Here is a 24958-nt window from a genome sequence, read left to right on the forward strand (position 1 = left end):
ACTCGGTAAATGACGATATGAAGGAAGGAAGAGCACTGAGGTGTCCAATTCTTTCATTTGGGGGTTGACTATAAAACTCAATCTGAAGTTCCTTTCTTAACAACATACATACTTTGAGAGGTATTAAGAAAGCCAGTGAATTATCCAGATTGCATTAAAATAGCAAGTTCTGCTTTACCCATGGTGCAGCTGTTTTTAAAGGGATCTTGAGAGAAGTGAATGTTATTAAAACTACTTTAAAGGAAACACACAATTTCTACAACAATGTACTAATGGTAGAATATTTTTGTGACATTTGTTCCAAATGACTAACATTTTTATATTCCAAATGGATTAATAATGATGACTCATTTGTTTTAAAATGTTATCATTATTTACCGCTTTATACAGTCTTGCCAAGAGTGTGGACTATATCTCACCCAATATCAAGATATCTTGTCTTTTTAAGGACAGAATACTGACAGTATCTTGGGCGGGAATGGATCCTTTCATTTGCTCTGTGAAGCCAGGGTTCACAGCAGAAGCAGAGCTGAGGTGCCCCCATAAATGTGAGGTGTGGGATGAAGTGTTGCAATAATGATAACGATGAAAACAGAAATAAAGGTATCAGCTACGGAGCCCTTATTACTTTGTCAGGCATCAAACAAAGGGCCTGGCATGGATTATATTAGTAATTCTCACGTCTCTCTTGTGTGTCACCATATGACTCGAGATCCCATTCTCTTAACCGCAGCCATGGAGCACAGCTTTCTCACTAGGTTGTCTGGGTTCAAATTCTAGCTTATCATTTGCTATCTCTTTAAGTTAGAATGAGTTACTTAACTTTTCTGAACTTCAGTTTTCCAATCTGTAAAGGGGAGCAAGATTATTATTTTTTTTTCTGAAACTTCTCCCCACTGCAGTCCCACCACTGTGTCCTAGGTCAAGGCTCGTCACCTTTGCCAGGAACTATTCCGCCACTTCAGATTGTTCCCCTGCCTGCTTGTTCTTTTTCTCTCCCATTCGCTTCCCAAAGACACTGAAATTATGCCTCCAGAGTCAGCATTTCTCGTGGCTGTCCAGAACCCTCCAGGTAAACTGCAAACCCTGAGCACTGGCATTTGGTTTCAACCTGGCATTCTAACTAGACTCATCCCTCACCATCTGTCATCCACCATGTGAAATCACTATGTAAATACCTGTCTCCTCTATAGTATTATATGTTCCTTGAAGGAAGGAAATATCATTAATTATTCATTAATATGCCCCAAGTCCAGCTCTGGGCTGGCACAAAATAAACACTTAATAAATGCTTTTTTGAATGAAAATGAATAGGAAGTCAATACTAACTTTTCTATAGTTCTCTGCTGCACCCCCCAAAAACCACTTCGTATTCTCTGCAAAACCCTGGGCAACAGGTCATGCCATTCTCCCCACCCGGGTTCTCTTTGGATCCTACTCCACTGGGTAGACCCACACTCGCCCACCAAATCCTGCTCAAGAATCACAGTGTCTATGGCATTTTCTCTGACTCTCAACGTACATTTCAAGCCTTCTCCCTCTTGGCTTCCTTCACTACTTGAATCTTCCATGACTATAGTTTGGCTCCTTATAGATTTTATTACAATTATATATATTTTATATATGCCTTCTTAGCCTGACTGGAGAAATCCACAACAAAAAGGACCATAACTGTTTCTTGGTATTTGCTGTATTGAATTGCAGGGTCCAGTACTCAGTAAAGAATTACTTAAATGCTTATGTGATGGATTACTATGCAAATTAGGTGAACAAACCACCATTCCATTAAAAGGTCTGTGCTGGGGGACCCACCACCCTAACCAGCCCTTCAGTCTGAGGACACCCTGGCCTTGCCACCTTCCATTGCTCTCTCCTCACGTCTCCTGCTCTCATTGCAGGACTTAGAAACAAGTACAGGCATCCCGCAGACCATCAAACAATGCCTGAGCTGAACAGGGATGGGGACTCGCTCTGACGGCCTCCCGTAGTGCACGGCACATGTGTTATCCTTAGGGGAGTCTCCTCACCATTACTGGCCATTTAAGTTAGAAAAATGAATAAGCCAATGTTGTGGCTGAACAGCTGCAAAGAGGTTCTCCCTGGGTAACCTCTGTGCCTCTGAATTTCACTAGCAGTGGAGGTGGAATTGGAGGACAGAATATATTTTTCTTTACTCTGAGTACCCAGTCCCGAAATACTCAGGCTGTCTTCCTGGAGGCTGGGCCAGCCATTCCCTGTAGGGGCAGGACATTCGAAGCCACATGTTTCTGAGGTAGCTCATGATTACCCTTACTCACCTAACATTAGATAGATCAATTCTGGGTGGAAAAGGCATATAACTGTGTGAAACTATGAATCATATCAAAGTAAAAATTATGAAGCCAAGGCCCCTGTCCCAGCTTGAGGGACAGGCCATTTGAGGTCCTGGTTCCATGCCAGTTGCCTCACCTCAACATAAATGCTTCAATGTTAAGCTCAAGGGACCTGGCCACACCAACAAGGGCTGTACACCGAGGGTCAACAAAAACACCACAAATGTTGCCACACCCAACACCGACAGAATATATTTAAGAATGACTCAGAAATGTCATTAATGTCAAGAGTGCATACTCTCCCTGTTAGATTATCTAGTTGCAAAAGAGAAACTGGAGTTACAGTTAGCAGCAGCATGTGAGAAAGCTGACCTGACTCCCAGAAATGTCAATCACTGTGATACATTATCTTGCACAATCTGTGAACTTCCCTAACAACATTGAAAGCTGTGAACTTCCCCAATAACAGTAAAGGATTTTGTAACTTAACTAAAAGCTATCATAATAAGACAGAAGAAATATAGCAATTTATCAAGTCTCCAAAGTTGTTGATATATCAGTTCCCAATACAGAGAAAAATAAAAAAGAACAAACAGCACAAATCATTCTTTTCTTTTACACCTAACACAGTATCATCAGGCATTAATGATTCCAATAAAGATAAAGGGGTAATGAAGACAAATAACTGAAACTGAAAGTAGATATATTAAATTAGCCCCAAAGCATGTGCTTGTCCATTGGTTATTCCTGCTCAAGACACTAACTTGAGAAAGTGTCAAGTGGTAAACCTTCTCTTTTCTCTTTCTAAAGAAGGACTCTGGGGAATGAAAGAGAGGAAGAGGTGAATTGTTTATGTTGAGTCATTCAGCTTGCTACTGGGGCAAATATGATAAGAAAGTACTACTTACTTAAAGGTAAATACTGCCATTTCATGAATATGAGTTTCTCTTTTTTTCCACATGAAAGAGGAGAAAATATTGTTACTATTAGATTTGTTAACCAAACTCTGATAATAGAATATGTTCACCAAGGGTTTATTCAGTGTGCACTGAGTTAAATCATTATCTAGAATCATTTGGCCCTATTTTCCTTGAACACCATTATATTGTCCCCCATCACAATTCCATATGTGCTCACATGTGCCCACAAACTTGTCCGTGTGTGTACATTTGCCGCCACCACCGTCGTTCAAAAATGGCTCCTAGTGGGTGTTTAAAACCTACCACCCCAAAGAGCCCAGACTGGTCCTCTGATAATTAGCTATTATAAGGCCAGCGCCAGCACTTTGGTCAGCTGTCTTAGCCAAGACCCAGACACAGAGCCGGCCCCTGCCTGCTCACACCACGGCAGCTGTGTCATTCGGACGCCGACTGCTGGCATAACCCGGGCAGATGCAGGGCCCATATGTGCAGCTCCAGATACAATTTCCAAAGCACTGGCATCTGGATGTCAGCTTTTCTTTCCTGGCCCCACTGCTGAATGTTCTGCTAGACCTGATCGTTTCCTTGCAGGGGGTCAGTCTGTGACCACCCTGTGGTGCTCGCTGGTACCACCCAGACTTCACTGTGTGTGAAAACAGTAAGCTAGGTGATCGCCTTACACTGCAGCACCCCAGGTACTTACCTGTTCCATCAGCTTCTGTACCTAAGACTATCTGGTGCTGCCTTCAATTCTTAATTTTTCAGTTTGTTTTTAAACCTCCATTGATTAGAAGCATAGGGTGTCGCACCTAAAACCCACATAGTAGCTTTGTATTTGTGTGCACCAAGTTTCCAACAGGGAAAAGCAGCATAAAAAGAAAATGGTCTTTGGCAGACACTCATGTGTCAGTGTTTCTCCGATTCTGTGGCAGCTTCCCCACAGCACAGGGACAGCTGTGTGTCACAGGCACCTACCCTGAAAGAAGTGAGGGAGGGCCTTCATCTGCAAGTCTCCTCCCCACTCCCCACTTGCTCCTTTGCAAATGAGCCACTGGATAAACATTTCCTTCCAGGAGGGAGCAACAAAATGAGAAAAAGAGAGGCTTCCCAAGTGTAAATCATTATAGATTACAAATGCTAAAGCCTTCCTCCTGGGAGAGAGAATAGCTTGATAATAAATTGACAATGACATGTCCTCCTACTCATCTGTGCCAACTTTCCCGAAGCAAAGACTCTTTTCCTTATCAAGGGATGGACAGAGTGTCCATCCTGATCCCCAGTGTGTGACCCATGAGAAGAAATGAGCTTTGTTTGACTGATATGAACTCCATCAATTAGATTTCTGGGTGATAGATATCAGGGTGATACATATATGGATATTTCTGAGAGGAACGCAAAATGGATATAAAATTTAAATAAGCGTTGTATAATGGAATTGTTTAAAAAAATACACACAGAAACATTAAAAACCATGTGCTGATTTTAAATTCAAATAATCTCAAAAAATTAAATCTCAAATCTGTCCATTTTATAAAAATTGAATTCAAATACACAATCTCAAGTTTTTCTTTCTTTTATATCTTAAGGTTGGTGCCTTCATTTAAAAATGAAACTGAATCACTTTTTCTCAGCTATTACATAGTGCTTTAAATGTGCCTCATTGCTACCAAACATTTCTAAAACAATTTAGATTGTGTGTTTTAAACTTCTATCAAACATGAAAAATTTCTATCTTTGCTATTTCACAAACGTAGCTGAAAAACAACAAAGGCAAACACAGCCACGGACTCCCTCAGTGATAGCATGTGGATCTCAAAGTTTGTGTTTTTATTTTTAGTTTTTTATTACTCTAGAGACAGCTGGCATGTATTTTATTTCCAATATTATTTTCTGGCAGAATGATTCATGTAAATAAAGCAGTAGCTTATAACATGTTGGGAAAAGAAACAGAGGGTTAAGCTTTTCTAGTTCAGAAAGATCCAAGACTAAAAATCACCCCTGGATTTTCAGAAATGTAGAAAGGCTGACCAGCCCGCGGCAAGTTGGAATACCTCTACTTCTTTGTTTAATATTCTTCCTAAGTGCCATCATGTAAAGCCTTCAGAAGGAATTGTCCTCTCTTTCAAAGGGGTTTGACTTCGGCACAGTTAATCATCACTGTGATAAAGCAATTAAAGGTATTCATAATTAGAACCAAACCAAATGTAAGTAATCAGAAAATTAAGAGGAAAATGACATTATGATGGGGCTGTGAATTCTTTCATGACCTCTTGGCTAAAAAGGACATTCTCACATGGGTGCATGGGGACTTTGGTGCATAAATGCATTAACCTACTAGGAGCCAGGCATGTAAATGTCTTCTTCAAGTGATAAGAATAAACCTTGGGATCATTTAGTATCACTGACTTCTTAATAGCATTGACCAAAACATAAGAGGCAAGTAATGATCAATCTGTTAGAGGTCACATGCATTGTTACACAAATCCAAATCATCCTACAGAAGTAGCAAACACCTACTAAGAGCACAACACGAGAGAAGACACAAAGACAAACCAGATGTGGTCCCTGTCTTTGAGTTGCTTACTATGTAGTAGAAGACATAGGCACATATGCAAACATTTCAGGATTTTTAAGTGTAAGAATGATGGTTGGCCCTAAATATGATATTCCATTTCCTAAATTTTACTCAATTGTAAGTGCAGTCATTGGCATTTTATGTCCTTTATCTAGACTTGTACTTGTCATTCCAGATTAGGATACAAAAAATGCATTATAAATTCTTTGAGAGAAGGAACATCTAACATTCCCCAAAGTGGTGGCTGGCGTGCCTCATGTATAGCAAGTGGACTATGACTATTTGTTCAATGTCAATATACAGGGTCTGTATTTTTCTGCCCCAGCTACACTGGTCTACATTGAAGAGGAGGTGATTATACATATTTTCTAAGGTGAATAACCTGACCAATACCAAAAATGATGGGCAGTGATTTTCGTGGCAAAACCTGTACCCATAACCCCACCTCCTAAGTACAATAATCCAGAAAATCTCCAAAGAAAACATAACCTAATAATTTAGATATTGATGGAAAAGGTTTCTCCTTTTGGACTAATGCTATGAGTTAAAGACTTCAAGGTTAATGCAGATGTTAGTTGGACAATAAAACGAGGATTTTTAAAGTAAGCAAATAGATTTTAAACAGTTATTTTCTATGGGTGTGACTAAAAGGAACATATAGGAATGAGTATCTTCTCCCACCTATATTTTCATGTTAAGCATGGTACGCTTTCGAGAAAATTACTTTGTGCTTTTTAAAGCTTCAGCTTCTCTGAAAATCAGGCTACACTCCCCAAACATGGCTGCATGAGATTCTGTTGGACACAGCTTTGTTCCTGTGGCCAAAAACGACCTCCCCCTTTCAGCCTCTGCAGGCTGTCCCAAGCCTCCACTTCTGTTCATGACCTATCGCTTCTGTCTGATTCAGCGCAGCCCACTGGCTATGGAAATGGCCAGTCTCAGCGTGAGACAACAAAACGGTCAGCAGACTGGGCTGGGCCGGGTCATTTTCCTCAAATACTTTCTCAGGAACAAAATGACAAGCTTTAAAATGTTGTCTTCTTTCTGCTCAGGGCAAATATTTCTTTATTACACAAAAGTGTGTGTCCTCTAGTTTCTATTTAAACTATAGCTTCAAGTATGTCACTTGAAAACTTCAACTGCAAAATAACTGAATACTTCATATTTTTCCCTTATAATTCCTTTCTCTGTCTCCGGGTTCCACTTAGGGTTCCAATCCCCGCTGTGCCAGTTACTGACAGCTGTGGGTCCTTAAGCAAGTCACTCTACTGCTCTGAACTTCAGTTTCCTCACGGAAGTAACAGTGCCTAATTCAAAAGATGGGTGAAGGGAACAAAAGAGATAAAGCATGTGAGCAGCTCACTCAGTGCCTGGCAGTGTCTCAATTAATGTGTGCTAATACATATCATTATTCCCTAAACTCTGGCCTAAGTCTGCACTGAAAATCTGCATCCCGGGAACGAGGATCAAATCACTTTCTGTTGGAACCCAAGGGTAACCTTGCAATTTCAGAGAATTCAAAAGCTGCCTTACTTTTCCATGTTCTTAGCAGAAGGAGTTATCCCCAAACAAAGTTTCCATTCTTATTTAAATGGATCCTTCAGATACTTCAGGGAAGAGGCAAGGAGCCAGTGGCCACTGGGGTATCCTGCTAATTTCGGTGTCCTGAGAAGGGACAGTTTTATTTCAGCCTGAAATTTGTCCCCACTGAAAACCACTTAACTGTATTGTCATCTCCAAGTAAAGCCAGGTTAAATAATTGTCAATTAGTTACCAATTTGTCACATAAATTCTCCAAGCTGATTAGCAGCCTTCCAGTAACGAAAATAGTTTGATCTACAAGACAGGTCCTCTAAAAAATAATTTAACTTAGCTGTGAATCCAGTGAAGCTGACCACTCAGCAGAGAGAACTGGTGCCAATTCAAAGGCCCAGGCCTCGGTACGTCCCATCTAGAAAGACCCAACATTACTACTTAGAAAGACCCAGCAATGTCTTCTGGAGGATTAAATGCTGCCTAAGTTCTGGGTTGGGCTTTTACATTCAGCACACCTAAATGTGATCTCAGGAGAGGATACAGTTGATCTTACTATGCATTATTAAATAGTTACTGAGTTTTATCTCCTATGTGACTGCAATTCTAAAAGCATAATTTAAAATGTCATTGAACTATCCTTATGGATTAAAGATGCAATTAAAATAGTCATTGATATTATCATTTGCCTTTGTAATTATGTAGAACTCACAGACTTCCTACTTACAAAAAAAAGAAAAAAGAATTTTCTGTTTCTTTAGGTCAATTCCACCCTTGGTCTAATCTCCATACCAGACTGAATTTACTAAAACATTGTGTCACCCTAAATTGAAGCTTGAGAGTGGATTATTTCAGAGGGCATTTTCTGGTGGTCTGAGAGGCATGTGGATTTTCCACGTCTTTAGAAATGAGGGGAACAGCTGCTCTGACCTGACAATTGCTGCAGCAGTTATCTGGCTGCATGGGATTTGACCAGCTTTCTGTACGGGTAACCCAACCATCAGTGCCACGTTTTATTCATCCAGAACTAAAAAGGTTTACAATAATTTCGCTAACCCACCCAAATGTTTATTATTTACAGAGATAAGGCAAAATGGTGTGACTTGTTCTTTTCTTAGGCAGGGGTCTCTATTCTGCCGTCACAAAATAACACTAACCCATGCATTCCTTACCGTGCAATCTTAAATCATCAGATACTGAATTGGTAAGTGGCTGAGAAGTGATATCCATAGGCACTAGAAAACTTAATAAAAGCAGCTGAGTCTTGGTGATCGGGAGCAGTTGACCCAGCTCCTGGGCTGGCGGATGGGTATCTGCCTGCAGTAGACAGAGGGTGGAGTGCAGTAGTGATCCCTGTGCCCCTAGCAGGAGCCCCCTGGTGCCTTCTTACTACTGGTGCCTGAAGGTCTTGCTCACTATGGTCTTAATGGGGATGGTGTGACCAGATCAGGCTCGGAAGAACGAAACCATGGCACATATTTCAGCAGTGATGTGTGATGTAATTTCTCTCTTAAAATCAGCTCTTCCTCCCATAACCGTTTTCATGAGACAACGATATTATGATCACATTTTGGTTGATTTACACAAGTCAAATGTAAAAAGAAAATCAGAATCTTTGATGGTGAGAAATACTTGATTTTTCTTTTTCTCATTTTGTTTGTCTATATCTTTAGACTTTTCAACATTTTCTTTGTTTTTTTCACACTGTAGAGTTAAAAAAGAGGGATTTGACCACACATGTGAGCACACACAAAGAGGGACATCTACTTACTGAAGATTCTTCAATAATAATCTGTCTTTAAAAAGCTAGTGAAATAGACTACAGATGTGACATTATCATATAATAATTGTTCAATTATGTGTTCAATTTAGCTCTTACTGGAGTCAGAGATTTTTTTAATATCTTAAACTAATTTTGATTTGATTCTTCTCACTCAGACTTTCCCCAAGTGGGCTTTGCCGACTAATACTGTTCCGGGATGCTCACAGGTATCCACGATCAGCTTAGCATGGGACACAAAACACATTACCCACCCAGTCCCCACCTCCAATCTTTCCTCAAACCCAAATTCTCCCAGAGTCCAAAAAGCTTATGAAGTTCTGAAGACTCAGATGAAAAAGCAACCCTGGCTATACTGACTGACTTTTGGGTCCATAATAAGTGATAATCAGCTGGTGTCACTCTACGCTGTATCATTCCTAGGGGATGCTGGTAACAAGAACATAATATTTATGAGGGAGACAAAAAGAACCGAATTATCTGGAGGGCAGGCCCCTTGTGGTGCAGACTTCCCCCACTAGGTGGGTGTTCTAGGAACCCATCTGTATTAATGTACCAGCTGGTGTTGTTGTGAGAGGCTGTGTTCAGCTTCAGTGATTTTTTTTGAAGACTGTCAATGTCTTTGCCCATTTTATGATGGGTGGCTTACGAGCACACCTGCCCACGCTGTACTGAGTGTTCAGCAGGTTTTTACAAAAAAACAGCATGACCCCCATGCCTCACCCTCCCTATTCACCCAGTCTCACCCCAAGTGACTTTTTTTTGTTTGTTTTCCCAGATGAAAAAAGTCCTTAGAGGGAAACATTTTACTTATGTGGAAGGGGTGAAACAAAAAATTCAGAAGCATTAAATGGCATCAAAATCAATGACTTCAAAAACGTTTTTGAGCAGTGGGAAAAATGTCTCAACAGGTGTAGTGCATCCCATAGAGAGCACTTGGAAGTGAGTGAAGCTCAAACATGTAAGAATAAATATACATTTTTTTATGAATAAATTCCAGGGTTTTTTGGTCTCTCCTCATAGTACCACTGATAATTCTTAAGGTCAAAAACAAAACAAAACACAAAACAAAACACTGACACGTGGCCCAGATTTGCACAGATCCACATCCATCAGCACATTATTCATGTTCAGCTTTGACACGTAACCCTAGGATTTTCTAAGACCTCCGTCCTCTTTTAAAATTGAAGGCATAATTATCTTTCAGTTTCACCTTAATCTCCAAATAATTCAGCCACTCTGAGTTCCTAAGAAGGAATTAAAGATCTGTTCCCACACCTTGCAAACAATCTTCCTATCAGCAGGCCCCAAACGAAAGCTGCAAAACCACAACGATATTGCTGCTTTTCCCCACTCCCTATCTCTGTTGTATGTGTCCGCACTACGAAGATGCACATTTCCTAGTAAGGCGAGGACCTTCAAGTGCTCCCCGAGAGACCCACATGCACAGGAGACATAAAGGGGAGTGTGTGTGGTGGGTGAAGGGGGTGAACCGTGTAATTTTAAATTTGTAGCCACAGGAAGTCCTGGTCCACTAGTCCCAAGCCAGCTGACTTGACTCCCTCACGTTGTTTGTGAGGGGCAGCCGGCTTATCACAGCCAACTTCTGTGGAACCCTCACTATGTGCCAGGCACTGTGTGTGGCATCTCCTCTAACTTCCACAGCACTTCACTAGCAAGAACTGCTCTCTCCTCCATGTGGAGTTTAGGAAGCTGAGGCTTAGAGAATTGAAATAAATTGCCCCAGTACATGACTATGACAAGCAATTCAAATCCAGGTACAACTGATTCGAAAGCCCACCCCCTAGTCTTACGTTACACTGAACTGTGCTGGTCTGTCTGGTCATAGGTCTTCTTCACTCAGAGTGGGAATGCCCAGAGTGTAGAAAGTACTGAGTATAGCTCAGTACTTTCTCCAGCCCCTGGTGCAAATCAGACATTCAGGAAATATGTACTGAACTGAAGCTTAGTATTTTTAGATTTACTGTCTCATTTTCCTAAATCTTCACTAAAGGAGATAATTTTGTGACTAGAAAGTCCACACTTACTATTAGCACTATTTCTAGCCATGCAGCCCAGACCCACAGGTTTCCTTCACAGGAACAGATCCCCCAAGCCCGTTCCCCTCTGCCACACCTCTCATGCTCCTCCTCTGTGAATAAAGACATATGTTTACTCTGCCCATCCAAGTCAGCAAGGTACCTGAAGACCCAAGATCTGTACCTGCCACATACATACACATACCACCATGAAAATCCCTCTGGAAAGTTCTTCCTTCTGCTCCTTCTGTGGAAGGGTGCCCTTTCTGGTGTGACAGGTGACAGATTTGTGCACCACACACGAGGAGAGTCGTATGTGCACTTCAATGTCTCCTCAGCATAGTTTATAGCAATGGATACTCACAGCTTCTGCCTTCCAGCTCTTCTGGATTTTCAGTTGGCTGTTTAGTCCCATTTTTTGAAGCAAATCAAAGGGACCCCCTACAGTATGCTGAGAAGAGTAATGTCACAGCAACATTTTGGCGTAAAGAAAATGTGGATTCTGGAGTCTCTACAAACTCTACTTTTTCTAGTTGTTTTTAGGTTGTTAATGAGATTATTCCGATATTGTCTTTGGTTGTTTTGAGAAAGAATATTCATTCTCAAGGTAAACATATATTCCTACTACCAAATTTTAAATTTTTACTGTGCACTAGTATATAGTACCAAATATAAATACCACTCAGGCAAACAGATAATTTATGTTGTATTCAATGAAAATTTCTTATCTTGTTTTTAATCTAAGAGGACTTTATTGATTATGCTCCTATATCCCTATATTGGTAATGTTTCTGATAAACATTAACATTTTTCTTCAAAACATCGGCATTATTCTAGACTATCCAATATACAGATAGAAATACTAGCAGGCACTTATTAAACACATTCTACATGCCAGGTTCTCTACTAAGCACTTTTAATACACTATCTTGCTGAAGCCTCATACCGTGCCTGTCAGAAAAACTTCTACTGTTCTCTACATTTTAAAGATGAAGAAAATGGGATTTACAGAGAGTAAGAAATCATTCTAGGTCTACACAGTTAATATGTAAACAAAGTGGGATGTGAACTCAAGGTGGCTGAAGGCCAGAGTCCATGCACTGAAAGAGTCTGTCCTGCTCCGCCCACAGCTAGAGAACAGGAATGAAAACAGGGCTGGGGACACAAAGGCAAGGTGAGGCCCTAGCTGTGGAGTTCAGTGTGACTTTGTTTGGTAGGGGTTTATTTGCTCCTTCACTTACTCGCCAGGTAGTTTTTTAGCACCTGTTAAATGAAGGTCTCAAATTTTGTACTTGGAATATACTTGTATTAGCACCTATTCTGGCCCATGAAGGATGTAATAAGTTTATACGGAATGAATGGGACTTGAGCTTTTCAGGGGAAAGTTTCAGCAGTTATTTTTCTGGATTGTGGCAAATGAATAACCCTAATGTCCCCTTCTGTTTTTCATATAGAATGAGTTAAAACAGCAGTGAGTTTCTAAGTGACAGATTTTAACCTTTCATAACCATTAACTATTTTCTCATAATCATAAATATGATTTTTATGACTTAAGTTAATTTTAAATAATTATACTTTTCTCCTTGAACTAAGGCAATACCGTACCATGAAATAATGGTTTCAACATCAACCTCTATGCGTGTCAGATTTGAGTTCTGAGAATGGAGGTTTGCAATAAAACATACATTCTTGAGTGAATGTGAAAGTCAGTGATATAGTTCTTGCAAATTACACTGAGATTCTCCAGTGAAACCAAATTCCTAGGTATGAAGCGTTAATCTAGACAGAAGATACATGTGAGCATCAGAGGGATGCTGCTTCATCAAAGCCCAGTGGCTTCCACAACATGAACACTGCAGCTGGGAGACCCAGCAGGTCCTCTAATGCTAGTGCACCAAGGTGCATGGGGGACGCACCACATCTCTTTCATAATCCCTATTCAAAAGTTGTGACTCATTCACATACATATTTCAGTTTATACCCAGATCAGTTCCTGATGAAACTTCTGTGTTAACTTTCCACATTAAAAAACATTTTCCTAAATATTAATGCTGACATCCTATTTGAAGTAAGAATGTCAGTGATGAGAACAGACATAAGAAATTTCTGCTTTCTTTTTCTTTCCTTTCTTTTTAAATACAAATACTGCAAGACTTACTTCTGATTGTCTTACAGCTCAATTGATAAGGTGTGTTCCTTTTTTTGTTCCAGAAAATTTAAAAGCAACTCATTTAAATATGCAAAATTATCTTGAGTTGTTCATACGTGAACTTAAAAGCCGTGCAACACAGGAAAATTAAGTAATTATGCCTCCAAGTTATTTACTGCAATTAAGCTCATTTATCATATGCAAATTAGTGCAAACTGGTCTCATTAGTTACTAAATTACTCAATATGAGCTGAACAATGTAGCACTCCAGTTTGTAATGAAAAATCCCTGTAGAGGCAAGCAGTATCAATTAAGCTAATTTGCATATGCAAATATATTCACTAACTTTCTCTTTTTCTATATTTAGTTTTACATTTTCTTACCATTCTGGATCAGAGGGAGACTGCAGGGTCACTCACCTCTCACTTACTTTTCAGTTACTTTTCTTTCACAGCTAAAAATGTCTCTTATATCAGTTTAGCACTAATGTCCAGCAAGATACCACTCTGCCGACAAGGGCCATCGAGACTAAGAACAAGCAACTTTCCCAGAGATGGCAGTTTCTTTTATACTTGTAAGTTCCATTAGAACAATAAGTAAGGGTGAAATTCCAATTCATCAATAAAATAGAAAATATCTCATGCAAGAGGTCTTTTTGATAACACTATGATAAAACACAAAATGAATATTGACTTGGCTAGGCAGCATCTTTAAATAATAATTTATATTTTTGTATTAGCTTTTGAGCTATTTTAGGTAGTGTTCAGTTTTCTTTTTCTAGATGTTTGAATTGTACTAGTTCATTTTTTTAATTTTCTCTCACTGAATGAGATTAAAGACAAAGCTGATTATAGATTTGGCGTTCTCTAGTCCACACCCCAACACAGTTATAAGTGCCTCCTTTCCTATATATCCAAACTGCTTTCTCTGTAGAATCTTCTTAGTCTTCTATAATTGACTGAGTCTCAGCAATACTGTGGCTATAAATACTTGAACAATAACAACATACTTTTTATTTTCTTCCATCAACCACAAATGTTTAAATATTTCTGGTAGGGAATTTACATGGTTTCTTTTATCTATCAATAATGCTTCAGGACCAAAAGAGAATATAAACCAACTTGTCATGATTTCAGGGCATATACCCTGAACTAAACTGCAAAATGCAATTAAAAACAAAAACACAAATTTATTAGGAAATCTTGATCTAATCTTTTTTTCTAAATCTGATCTGTTAACATCCTCTTTTAAACCTAAGCTAGCCAGATATTTATTTATTTACTTACTTACTTATTTACGTCACCTAAGGACATTGTTTTTATTGTTCTTAGAGAGGAAGAGAGGAAAAGAAGCATCAATTGGTTGCCTCCCATATAAGCCTGGACTGGGGATCACACACACCTGTACTGGGGGTCTAACCCACAACCTTTCAGTTACTGGACAACGCTCTAACCAACTGAGCCACACAGGCCAGGGCGAAGCTATTCTTTTATTTGTGGGAAGGCATTAAGGCATTCTTTTATTTGTAAAAGCCACATGATTGAAATCGGACATTTCACTGAGATCTATGTCATCTTTCATTCAACCCACACAAATATCTTACAATTCTGTATACTGAATAGAAAAAAAATAGCTACATGAGTTCCTTTCTTCTCCACCATTAAAAAAAAAAAAACATACATCACTTAAACTGTTCTGCTAAGGTGATGACCATATCTATGTCTTCTACAAGAGAGTTGTTCTACTAGTAAATGATCCTTGCAAAACAATTAGTTCCCTGGTTATGATGGGGGAGACAGGCCGTTGTGCAGCCACCCTGCCTGGCCTTTTCTAACCCACCTGCAGTCAGAGAACCAAAGGTATTATAATCTTGGAATGTTCTTGGCCATTTTCTCTTGGTCTTCCTTAAAGGGTCTGCCCACACTAGTCTTTCTCTGTTTGGGGCTTGAATGTTCTAAAAGCAATATAAAAATTCCTCAACACACAGAAACAATGCAGGCTCGGTTATGTAGATATGAGGGGTTCACACAAGATAGGCAAGCTCAAAACCAAAACATGAATACCACACTTCTGTTGCGATCTCTCTTCGGGGCATTTCTTACAGAATATTATTTTTATTCTCCCAAGATTTAGGTTAAATAATTACACTTGCACCATTTACTTATAAACATGGGTGCACTTATTATGTGTATATTATCTAACTCACAAAATTTTATTTATTTTAATATCCAAACCTAGTTATGGATAAACGTCCTCCTTTGATCACTTTATAACTAGGAACAGCTATCAGTAACAACATGTATTACACCATGTCAGCGATGTAACATATACAATATCTACCTGCAGTTCACCACCATGTGCTCCCAAGGATACAAATGTTAATTTTAAAAATCTCCACATATAAGGGTTGATTTGATTGCTTTGTTTTAATTCCTGTGAGGTGAGGAAAGCAGCATTACTAAGGACCATGCAAAAACAATACTGACATTTTATATAACAATTATACTCATAAGTATTATTTACAGCATAAAAAAACTTAAACCCTTCTGCTAAGGGCAAACAAATAATTAAAGCACTCCATTCATAAATCTGCACCTTAGGCAAAGTCATTCCACTGGTTAATTTTATGAGTTACAAAGATATTTGTTACCATTTTGTGTTTCATTAACTTTGAGAAAGTAAAATATGAATATTCTATCTGGTCTCCAAATTTGGAAAGTCAAAATGAATACCCTGCTTTTTCATATCGAGGATATCATGAAGTAGGAACAGTAATTCCTTAACAGAGCTTTCAAAGCAGGAACCAAATTAGTGTTTAGTCACCTGTACTGTATTCAGGAAAGATACCACATAATGACCCAAAGTTCTTGAATTTTGTCTTAGCTTTTCACAAAAAGAACAATTGCCCATCTTGACCCCTTACCCCCTGCTCCTCATCTGATTAATAAAGTCAAAGGAATAAACAGGCAAGCAAAATACAAACAGAGACACTGAAATGAAGAACAAACTGACAGTAACCAGAGAGGGGGGGAGAAGGATAATAGGGGATAACAGGGTAAGGGACATCAAGGACATGTACAAAGGACACAAGGATAAAGGAAAGGGGGTAGGGTTGAGGGTGGGAGGTTGGGGTGGGTGGGGCCAGGGGGTGTGGTGGGGTGAAAATGAAGACAACTGTACTTGAAAAACAATAAAAAATAAATAAAATAAAGAGAATAAAGTGAACTAAAATACCTTGACTCAGACCCAATGCATATACTTCACAGTTTCATAAGTTCAAGGCTGACATAAGCTGAACCCTAAACTCTTCTGCAGAAGCTGCCCCTGTTGTGAAATTCATGAATGAAACAGCTCCTGGTTCACTGGGGCTACAAGAAGGGTCACAGTCAGCAGTAAAGTTTCCATGTGTATGATAAGAACGGGGCCCTTGCACTGCATGGTACACAGCCTGGGGAATGGCCTTGCCTTCATACACTGGTATTGGATCATTAAATTGGAAGATAACTTTGCAATAGTTGATTGTATATTAATAGAATCACCATTAAGTTTATTTTCCCCCTGTCAGTAGGAAGGGAGCCAATTTTAAAGGATCCTGTTAAGTTTCTAAATTTTCCCAAGAGAATATATAGCTAACAAGATGTACACTGCAAAAACATAATGCAGTCACAGAATGAATACAAAAAATTAAGGAGTGCATCTTCAAGTCCCACCCCCAACTCTCTACACCAAGGGGTCCTTAACATGCTCTTCCGTGAAACATCATGGGGCCCACAGGTGGCAGGAACGCTTGGCACCTGGTGCAGGAAGTCACAGGCATTTCCTGAGCCTCACCCTGGTATTCAGAACTGACCCTGCTTTACCTTCCAGATTCCATCAATTCCATATCCTGTCACACCAAACATAAATTCTTTTCTTTTTATTATCAATGTCTTTAAAAATGTCCCCATCATTTCTGGGAAGTATTATAATCTAATGGTAAGTATCCCACATTCAAATTCTCAGTTAACCAGCCATGTGAGCTTGAGTTGGTTATTGAAATTTTCTAAGTCTCAGTTTACTCAGTTTTAAGATGTGCACAATCATAACACCTAACTAATAGGTACTTACTGAGAGTATTTAATAATATAAGAAGAGAATTTAATACATGGAACATCATACAGACTAAAAATTCAATAAATTTAAACTAAAATCAACCCAAATTAGGCTCTTTCTAACTGAAACACACCCACCCACAAACACATGACACACAGACACATACACATACCCTTCACTAGGTATTTGTTTTAGAAATGCAAATTTACAGTTGAAACCTATGTGATTTTTATTAACCAATATCGCCTGAAGAAATTTAAATTAAAAATAATTTGAACACACATACACAAAGAAAGAAATGCAAATTTATACATATAAAGAAAATATTTAATGGCAGGAAAGTAGTTTAATAAATTATGCTATGTCTGTGGAATGGAATAGTGTATAACTATTAACAATATGAAAACTTATCCTTTCTTAATATAGACATGACCACAAGATAATGATTTTTAAAAAGCTGACTGTTAAAGAGCATATAATTAGCAATGTTCAAGCCCATGAACCTCAGATATATACTCTAACAACATGAAAAACAAGGATTTCCCATAACACTAACTTCTTATCCCTCAGCCTCCCTTTATCACAAATATCCAAACACTTTTACCTTTTATCACTCTTTACATTTTTCTTCTGCACCCAAAACCTCACTGCAACTGTGCCAATGGACAAAACCTACTGGCATCTCTTCACTATTTATCCTATTGAAGGATTTACTCCTAGCTACCTTGGCATTATTAATGCTCCTCCCTTAAGCAAAGTCAAATCCTGAGTTTTCCTCTTACCTTTCTTCCTACTCTTTCCTCATATTTTACTTGCATCTTAAGTGATGATATATGCAGGGGCTGTCTCTCTTCAACCCTCTTCTCTCATTGCTCCACATCATTTCCATGGGTCTGCAACTCATTGCTTGATTTGAACTCTCATTCATCTATATGCTAGTGATTAGTAATCCCTGGTCCTATTTTCAGCCCTAGATTTGATCTTGTTCTAGAGAATCAGACTCAGGTTTCCAACTGCTTACCTCTTATCAACTTTGCTTAAGAGAATATCCCATTTACCTGTCTCTCGGGTATAGACAGCTGGTTACTAATCTAGAAAACCTGTGGTTATTATTAACTCCTGTCACCCCCTAGACCTTTATTTCTAATAATTCAATCTCAATTCCATACCTGTCTCTCCATCTATAGATACTCTATAGAATATCTTCTCTATCACAGAGACTCTGGGACTATTATGATAATTTCCTAAATGGTCTCTATGTTAGCCTCTAACAACTCAAAGACTTTCTAGATACTGTATTTGGGTAATAACTCTGGAAACAAATCAAATGCTTATTTCTTGTACAAAAACCTTCTTCATGGGCTCCTCACTGGTTATAGATAGCATCCTGGCTTGATTCACTAGGGCTGTCACAATATGGTTCATGTAGCTTCTCCATCTCCATGTCTTATGTGCTCTCTTGTGCGTGGGGAGAAACCATCAAACTGAACATCGTAACAGTCCCCAAACAAGATCTATTATAACTTGCCCCATGCCTTTTCTTTGACACTTTGATTAGAATATTCTTCAATTTTTACCCTGGCAGGTGTGGCTCAGTTGGTTGGAGTGTTTTTCTGTAAACTAAAAGGTTGTGGGTTCAATTCCTGGTCAGGACACATACCTGGTCAGGGTGCATATGAGAGGCAACCAATCAAAGTCTCTGTCACATTGATGTGTCTCTCTCATGCTTTCTACCTCCCTTCACCTTTCCCTAAAAGCCACAAGCATGTCCTGGGTAAGGATAAAAAACATATACATATTCTCCAACTTACTTTGCCTAATAAACTTCTATTCATCTATCAACAACTTTGAGAAGTCTTCTTTGATGCTTTGTAGCAAAGTCAGAGCCTCACTCCTTTGTGCCCCATAGAATTGTACTTGACCAGTGGGATGCATCTCACTTGATGAGGCCCATTGGCTCCTCTCTACCCAAATGACTGCAAGCTAGTTAAGGACAGCAACTGTGTGCCTATTACAGTGAATTTTGTGTTCTTACCTGGTATTTGATTTTTTTTTGATAACTATAATAAACTGAGGTTAGAAACCATGTTGACTACATAGGTTTTTATGATATTTGCAAGTGAAGGAAGGATAGCAGAGAGGAAAGAAAGAATTCATCCCAACCCCCTTGATTCAACCAGATTCAACCATGGACCCTCCTGAAGGGAAATATGAAAACCCCATTATTCTTGAGGACCATTGAGATATTGCAGATCAGGTACAGACATGGGTCTATGGGTTCAGTGGGCCCCATTCTAGGGGGAAAGATAACTTATTAGTTAGCTGAGAGAGGGCCTTCTTGTTACTGTCACTTCCCAACCCCTTCCTGCCCATAATGCCCATATTTCATTTAAAGGAGTACATGAAGCTCTTCCACTCCATAGTCAGTGGTGAAAGAAACAAATGATGAGAAGATCTAGTTTCCATGATTATTCCAAGATTATCTAGTACAACCTTGTTTGAATGCCTTACTTTTGTTAAGGCATCCCTATCAAGCCTTAAATTCAAAGGCTTTGAACATATTCTAAACATGGGCAGCACTATTTGGAAGCTTTCTTTTGCTTTTCAATATGCTACATTCTGAAGCCACACAGAATATATGTATCTATTTCTTTTTCAAATGAGGCCTTCAAATATAAAGGGAGGACATTAGTGTCCCTTCTAAGACAAGTGTTTTCCAAAGTAAACTTCACCAAGCCCTTTGCCACCCCTCATGTAACATGATTTCTACTTCCCACAGCAGTCTGGTCATTTCACTCCAAGTAATAACAGTTGTCTATGTTTCTCTTAAAATGGGTTGTCAAAGCCAGGTGTGTGACCACCTGAAATAGCAGACCAGCTCAGCAGCCTCATTCTAGATGCTCTGTTCTCTCAGTGAAGCCCAATCTTGAACTGGCATTTGGATAACCATTGTATGATACAATGATTATACAACTGTATAATACAGTTGAACTGCAGTTCAACTCATGTTTTGTTTTAAATTAGTTTTAAATTTTGCAGCTCCTAAGTCACCTTCCCTTGAAGACTCTGGACTCAAGATTTCTAGAAAGAGCTCAGAGGAAAATAATCTGGGGCTACTCTTTGAACCATTTCTTTCATAGACTACGTCAATGCACTGACTGGTCCAGAACATAAATGAGTCATCCTGAATCACATTAGAATCTAACTAGATTTATAGATAGATATAAATATAGATATAGATATAGATTAGATATAGTTATAGATGAGATAGGTGTAGATATAGATATCACATGGTATGGCTCATACAATACTTACAATATTCCAAACAAAATTCATACAGGGAAGAAGGAAGTAAAAATTTGAAAATCTAGGAAGCAAAATTCTTTCTATATCCCTGAAACTAATCTACTGCAAAGGTTATTCAAAATTTTATATGTGTGGTTGAATAGCATCTCCAAGGAATATATATCACATGGTATCTTAACAAATATTAGCAGAGACATGAGAAACATCAGCATAAACCAAAATAGACAAGGTAAGTCTTTTTAGGGCCTTAAATTTGCAAATATGATTGTGACATCTCACACCTAACAAAACATCAAATTTTCTCAAACAGTTGTTAAAAATGACAAATTACTAGACTTCACCCTGAAGATGCTGATTTGGAAGGTTCAGAGAGAGACAGGACTGTATCCTTTAAACAAGAGTCTCAGATGATGCTGATGGTACCAGCCAAGGAACCACATGGGAGAACCATTGAGATTTGATCATGGAGAATCTGATAACGATTTTCTGCTGTCCGTACTTTCAGGAATAACACTCTAAATTCAATAATACTTTTGGCTACCTAGAAGTCATTTTTTTAAACCTTGAGTTAGAAAAAAATGACTTAGAAGTCATTTTTTAATGTTGACTGAACAGGAATCTGGAGTTTACCTTTATTTTTCCTAACTGAAAATAAAAAAGACCATAAACATTTTTTTCTGAATAAGCTGCCTAAATATCCCAAACATGTCTGCTACTTTAATTCCATGTTCAAAATGTATCTTACATAATAAAGAAAGCTTTGGCTATGGCAACATCTACTAGGGAAGCAGAAACAATGTCAATCAGTCATTCATGGATGCGTTGAGTCCATGGCTAAATCTTTGGGAAAAATATTTTGAGTAAATGAGATGCTAAGTTTGGCATAAAGCTGCTTTCAAACAAATAACTGCAGGTCCAGCCTAATCACCCTCACAGTTATCTATCATGAAATTCACTGGCAAAATTAGATTATTATTATTTGTTTTCTTTCACTTAAAATATACTTGAAAGCTTCATCCTGAGAAAGTTTGTGATTTGGGGGAGAGACAAACATTAAGTTTAGAAGCACTCATGAATGCAAACTCAAGCAAAGAACAACTGAAATTTGGCAACACACACAAAAAATGTCACGTTACTTACACAAAATTTGCTCTTTCTAAAACAATATATAGCTCCAAAGACACACACATACCACTTACAGATGCAGCACACACACTGTCGTTCTGGGAACAGCCAGCTACTATACATTGAGCAGCGACTGAATAGTGCAATTCATCTCAATTATTACAAATAATACTTGCCCTCCCTTCCTCATTAATATTCTCTCAAGGGATGGCTTTCTAAAAAGAAAAAAAATGGATTCATAAGAATTTCAGAATTCCAAGATGAAATAACAATAGCCATATACATAATTGAAATAAAATAACAAATAAAAGGCTAAACATACAGACTTTTCTTATTAAAATGTAATCAAGCTTCTTTTTCTTTTAAAGGTACCTGCAAAATGTGACTTCCCAAATGTGCTTCGAATACTTCAATGGCCAGTGCACTGGGGCTTCTCCTTCGTTGTGCACCTATAACTTAGAGAAAAAGAAAAGAAAAGGAAGGAAAAAAAAAAAAACAGAAAAAGAAACAGAAAGGAAGAAAAAAAGAAAAAAAATTAAGTTGGAGCTCTGATTCACACCTTTGGCTTAATTTCTCTTTAATTGCAACACTAGCTAGTTACTATGTGAACAACATCTCAAAGACACACAGCCCAGCGTTAATTCGGTTCGGAGTTACGGAGCAAGCAGAGCCTCGGCTGTAGTTTCGGCTTACATAACAACTTCTACAGACATTCAAAACCACACCCAGACTTTCAAAAGAAATCATTTTGGATTGTGTTTCCTACACTGGAGCAAAAACATAAATGTTCACATTCCTTTAAAATAAATTAGTATACTATTTTTCTTAAAATTTAAGTATTTTTAAAGTATAACCATACTGCTCCCTCCACAAAAATAAAACCTACATTTTTCATATTCTCTAGGCTGGAAAAAAGCAAATGAGAATTTTTGAGTGTTCTAATGCAACAACTTTATCATAATTCAATAAGCACAATATACTGGAGAAGATATTCTCATTAATGACTGTTTACACTAGTGTTCAGTGTCTCAGGATGGCTGGATTTTTGTATTTACTGAACGTTCACACGTAACTATTCCTGGAGGATGGCTGAGAAGCCCAGGTGGACTCTCACTCAGCACACGCCTCACCAGGATAGGAACTGTTTCCTTATGCGAATCCTTTTTCCCTGCGCACAGAGTCAGTCCTGCTCTTCCTGGCATGCCCACGTGCGGTCTGCAGGCACCGACACTGTGGAAGCCCCCCATCTTTAACAAAAGTGAGCTTGATGTATAGAAGACCACAATTCAGGATCTTCTCTACACGTTTTTTTTTTTTTTTTTTTTGCATGGGGTCACAATTTGACTTTAGTTCTGTTCTGGGTATCTCCCCGCTTTCTAAGTTTTCAAACATAAAATTCTGTTTGATTTACAGTAACTTATGAAAAAATTCAGATCTTTTCCATATTTCCAACAAGTAAATCCCCCATGACTTTCTGCTTTTCTTGAGAATTTTATTACAAACCTCTTCTCCCTCAAACCTAGACACTATGAATGGGAGATAAAATATTCCCCCCACCCCCGCCGACTTTTTCCTAAAAAACACTTCCAGCAGTTGACAAGAAAATTTCAGCATCATGCTGCTGGGATAATTCTGCTTCGTTTCAGTTACTAAGTCAGTCAGTTGGATCCATAGCTTAGTAGGGATTATAATATAAATGTACTTGTGGTTATTGTGCTATGCAAAAGTAGGCAGTTTACCCCTGCAATTGCAAGTTAGTGTCTGCAGTGTCTGAAAGGCACTTTGAAAATTGCATGAGTGTTAAGTATCATTATTACTGGCAAGGGGAAATAAAAGGGACATTTTGTTTCAATGGCAAAATTTATAAAATATAATTGAAGAGTGATTATTATCAAAGAATATTCCAGCTGGCAGGGATTTTAGAGATCTCTATTTCAACTTCCTCATTCATTTCAGAAGGAAAACACACAACTAATCATCTTAAAACAGAAAAATCAGTTTTCTGCCCTAAGATTGATCTTTTTTATAAGGATAGACACGCGATTTTTAAAATTTTAATATTCAGATATACTTAAGAAAGTACCACTCTGTATATATGTTTCTGATTAATTTCCTATTCTAACATGCACATTACTCCCTTCAAAACTCCTTTGGCATTTTTGATAATGCAGCTGTCTTGCTGAATACTGTTTTCAGTTTCTAGAGTGTTAATTGCACATTATGGTAGCTTGGTGCGAATGATCCCACATGAATAAAATCTGCAGTCTTTTTTTTTTTTTCAAGATTGTTGGTTGGGGGTGGTGAGAAGAAGGGGGAGTTGAAAAACTTCAAAAGTCTCACTCCATTTTTGAGGCAGTAATTGAAATCCACAAAGTTCCACATTAACATGGTTCATAATTTGGGGCATTTTAGGACTTCCAATGACAATGTTCAAAATGAACCATTGCACCTCACAAAAGAAAACTGACTAATTTTAGAGAACACAGGCTTTTCTACAAAAAACTGGATTAAAAGGAGGCCAGGAGAGGAATAGCCACTTCCCTATAGGAGAACCTAGAACATCACAGGCGATGTAAAGAGAGTGTTATTTGCTCAAAGGTCCATGAGGCATGCCCCAGTAATGACAGATGGCAGCTTAACTGACTTCTAGAAGCACCACTGACCTCAGTAGGGTGCTTCAGGGGTCATCCACGCTCAGCCACCGATGGCCATTCTTTGCCTCCCTTTCCCCCACTTAGGACTCAGGTGGTTCTCTAAGTAAATGCTGCGCATAAGCAAGTGCATAAATATTTAGGGATTTTATGTAAGAAACCTTATTAGTCAACCTGGGGATCACAATGTCTTCATCAGGTGTCACATCCATGAGTCCCACCTGCACAGTTATTCTTCTTTGTCCTTCGAATCCTCTAGAAGTCTGAGTGTGCATCCCAGTACACGCTAGCTGAATACACAGGTATCTCATAAGTGGTTTCCTGCTATTCTACTCAATGGCATTTTTATGGCACTGGAATTTCTCATAATTTATATGTTTTGTACTCAAGCAGGTGATGTGGGGCTATAATGAGAGTTCCTAATTTTACAACCAACATAAATATGTTAAACAGGAGCCCATTATGTCCCTGGTGGA

At 38.6% G+C, this 24958-nt stretch overlaps 1 protein-coding gene across 5 annotated transcripts in view; it reads right to left on the reverse strand.

The window, feature by feature from the left end:
* The window catches only part of NPAS3 (neuronal PAS domain protein 3), an 854510-nt gene that overhangs the window by 413346 nt on the left and 416206 nt on the right, over window positions 1-24958 (reverse strand). For 3 of the 5 annotated variants that reach the window (XM_036029402.1, XM_036029414.1, XM_036029413.1), the window contains one exon: window positions 22204-22286. In XM_036029402.1, the coding sequence (XP_035885295.1) occupies window positions 22204-22286 (83 nt within the window). The remainder of the gene's footprint in view (window positions 1-22203; window positions 22287-24958) is intronic. The other 2 variants (XM_028506629.2, XM_036029409.1) reach the window with 1 other exon arrangement.

This window comes from Phyllostomus discolor, chromosome 1 (genome assembly GCF_004126475.2).
Source record: "Phyllostomus discolor isolate MPI-MPIP mPhyDis1 chromosome 1, mPhyDis1.pri.v3, whole genome shotgun sequence".
Taxonomy (NCBI): Eukaryota; Metazoa; Chordata; class Mammalia; order Chiroptera; family Phyllostomidae; genus Phyllostomus; species Phyllostomus discolor.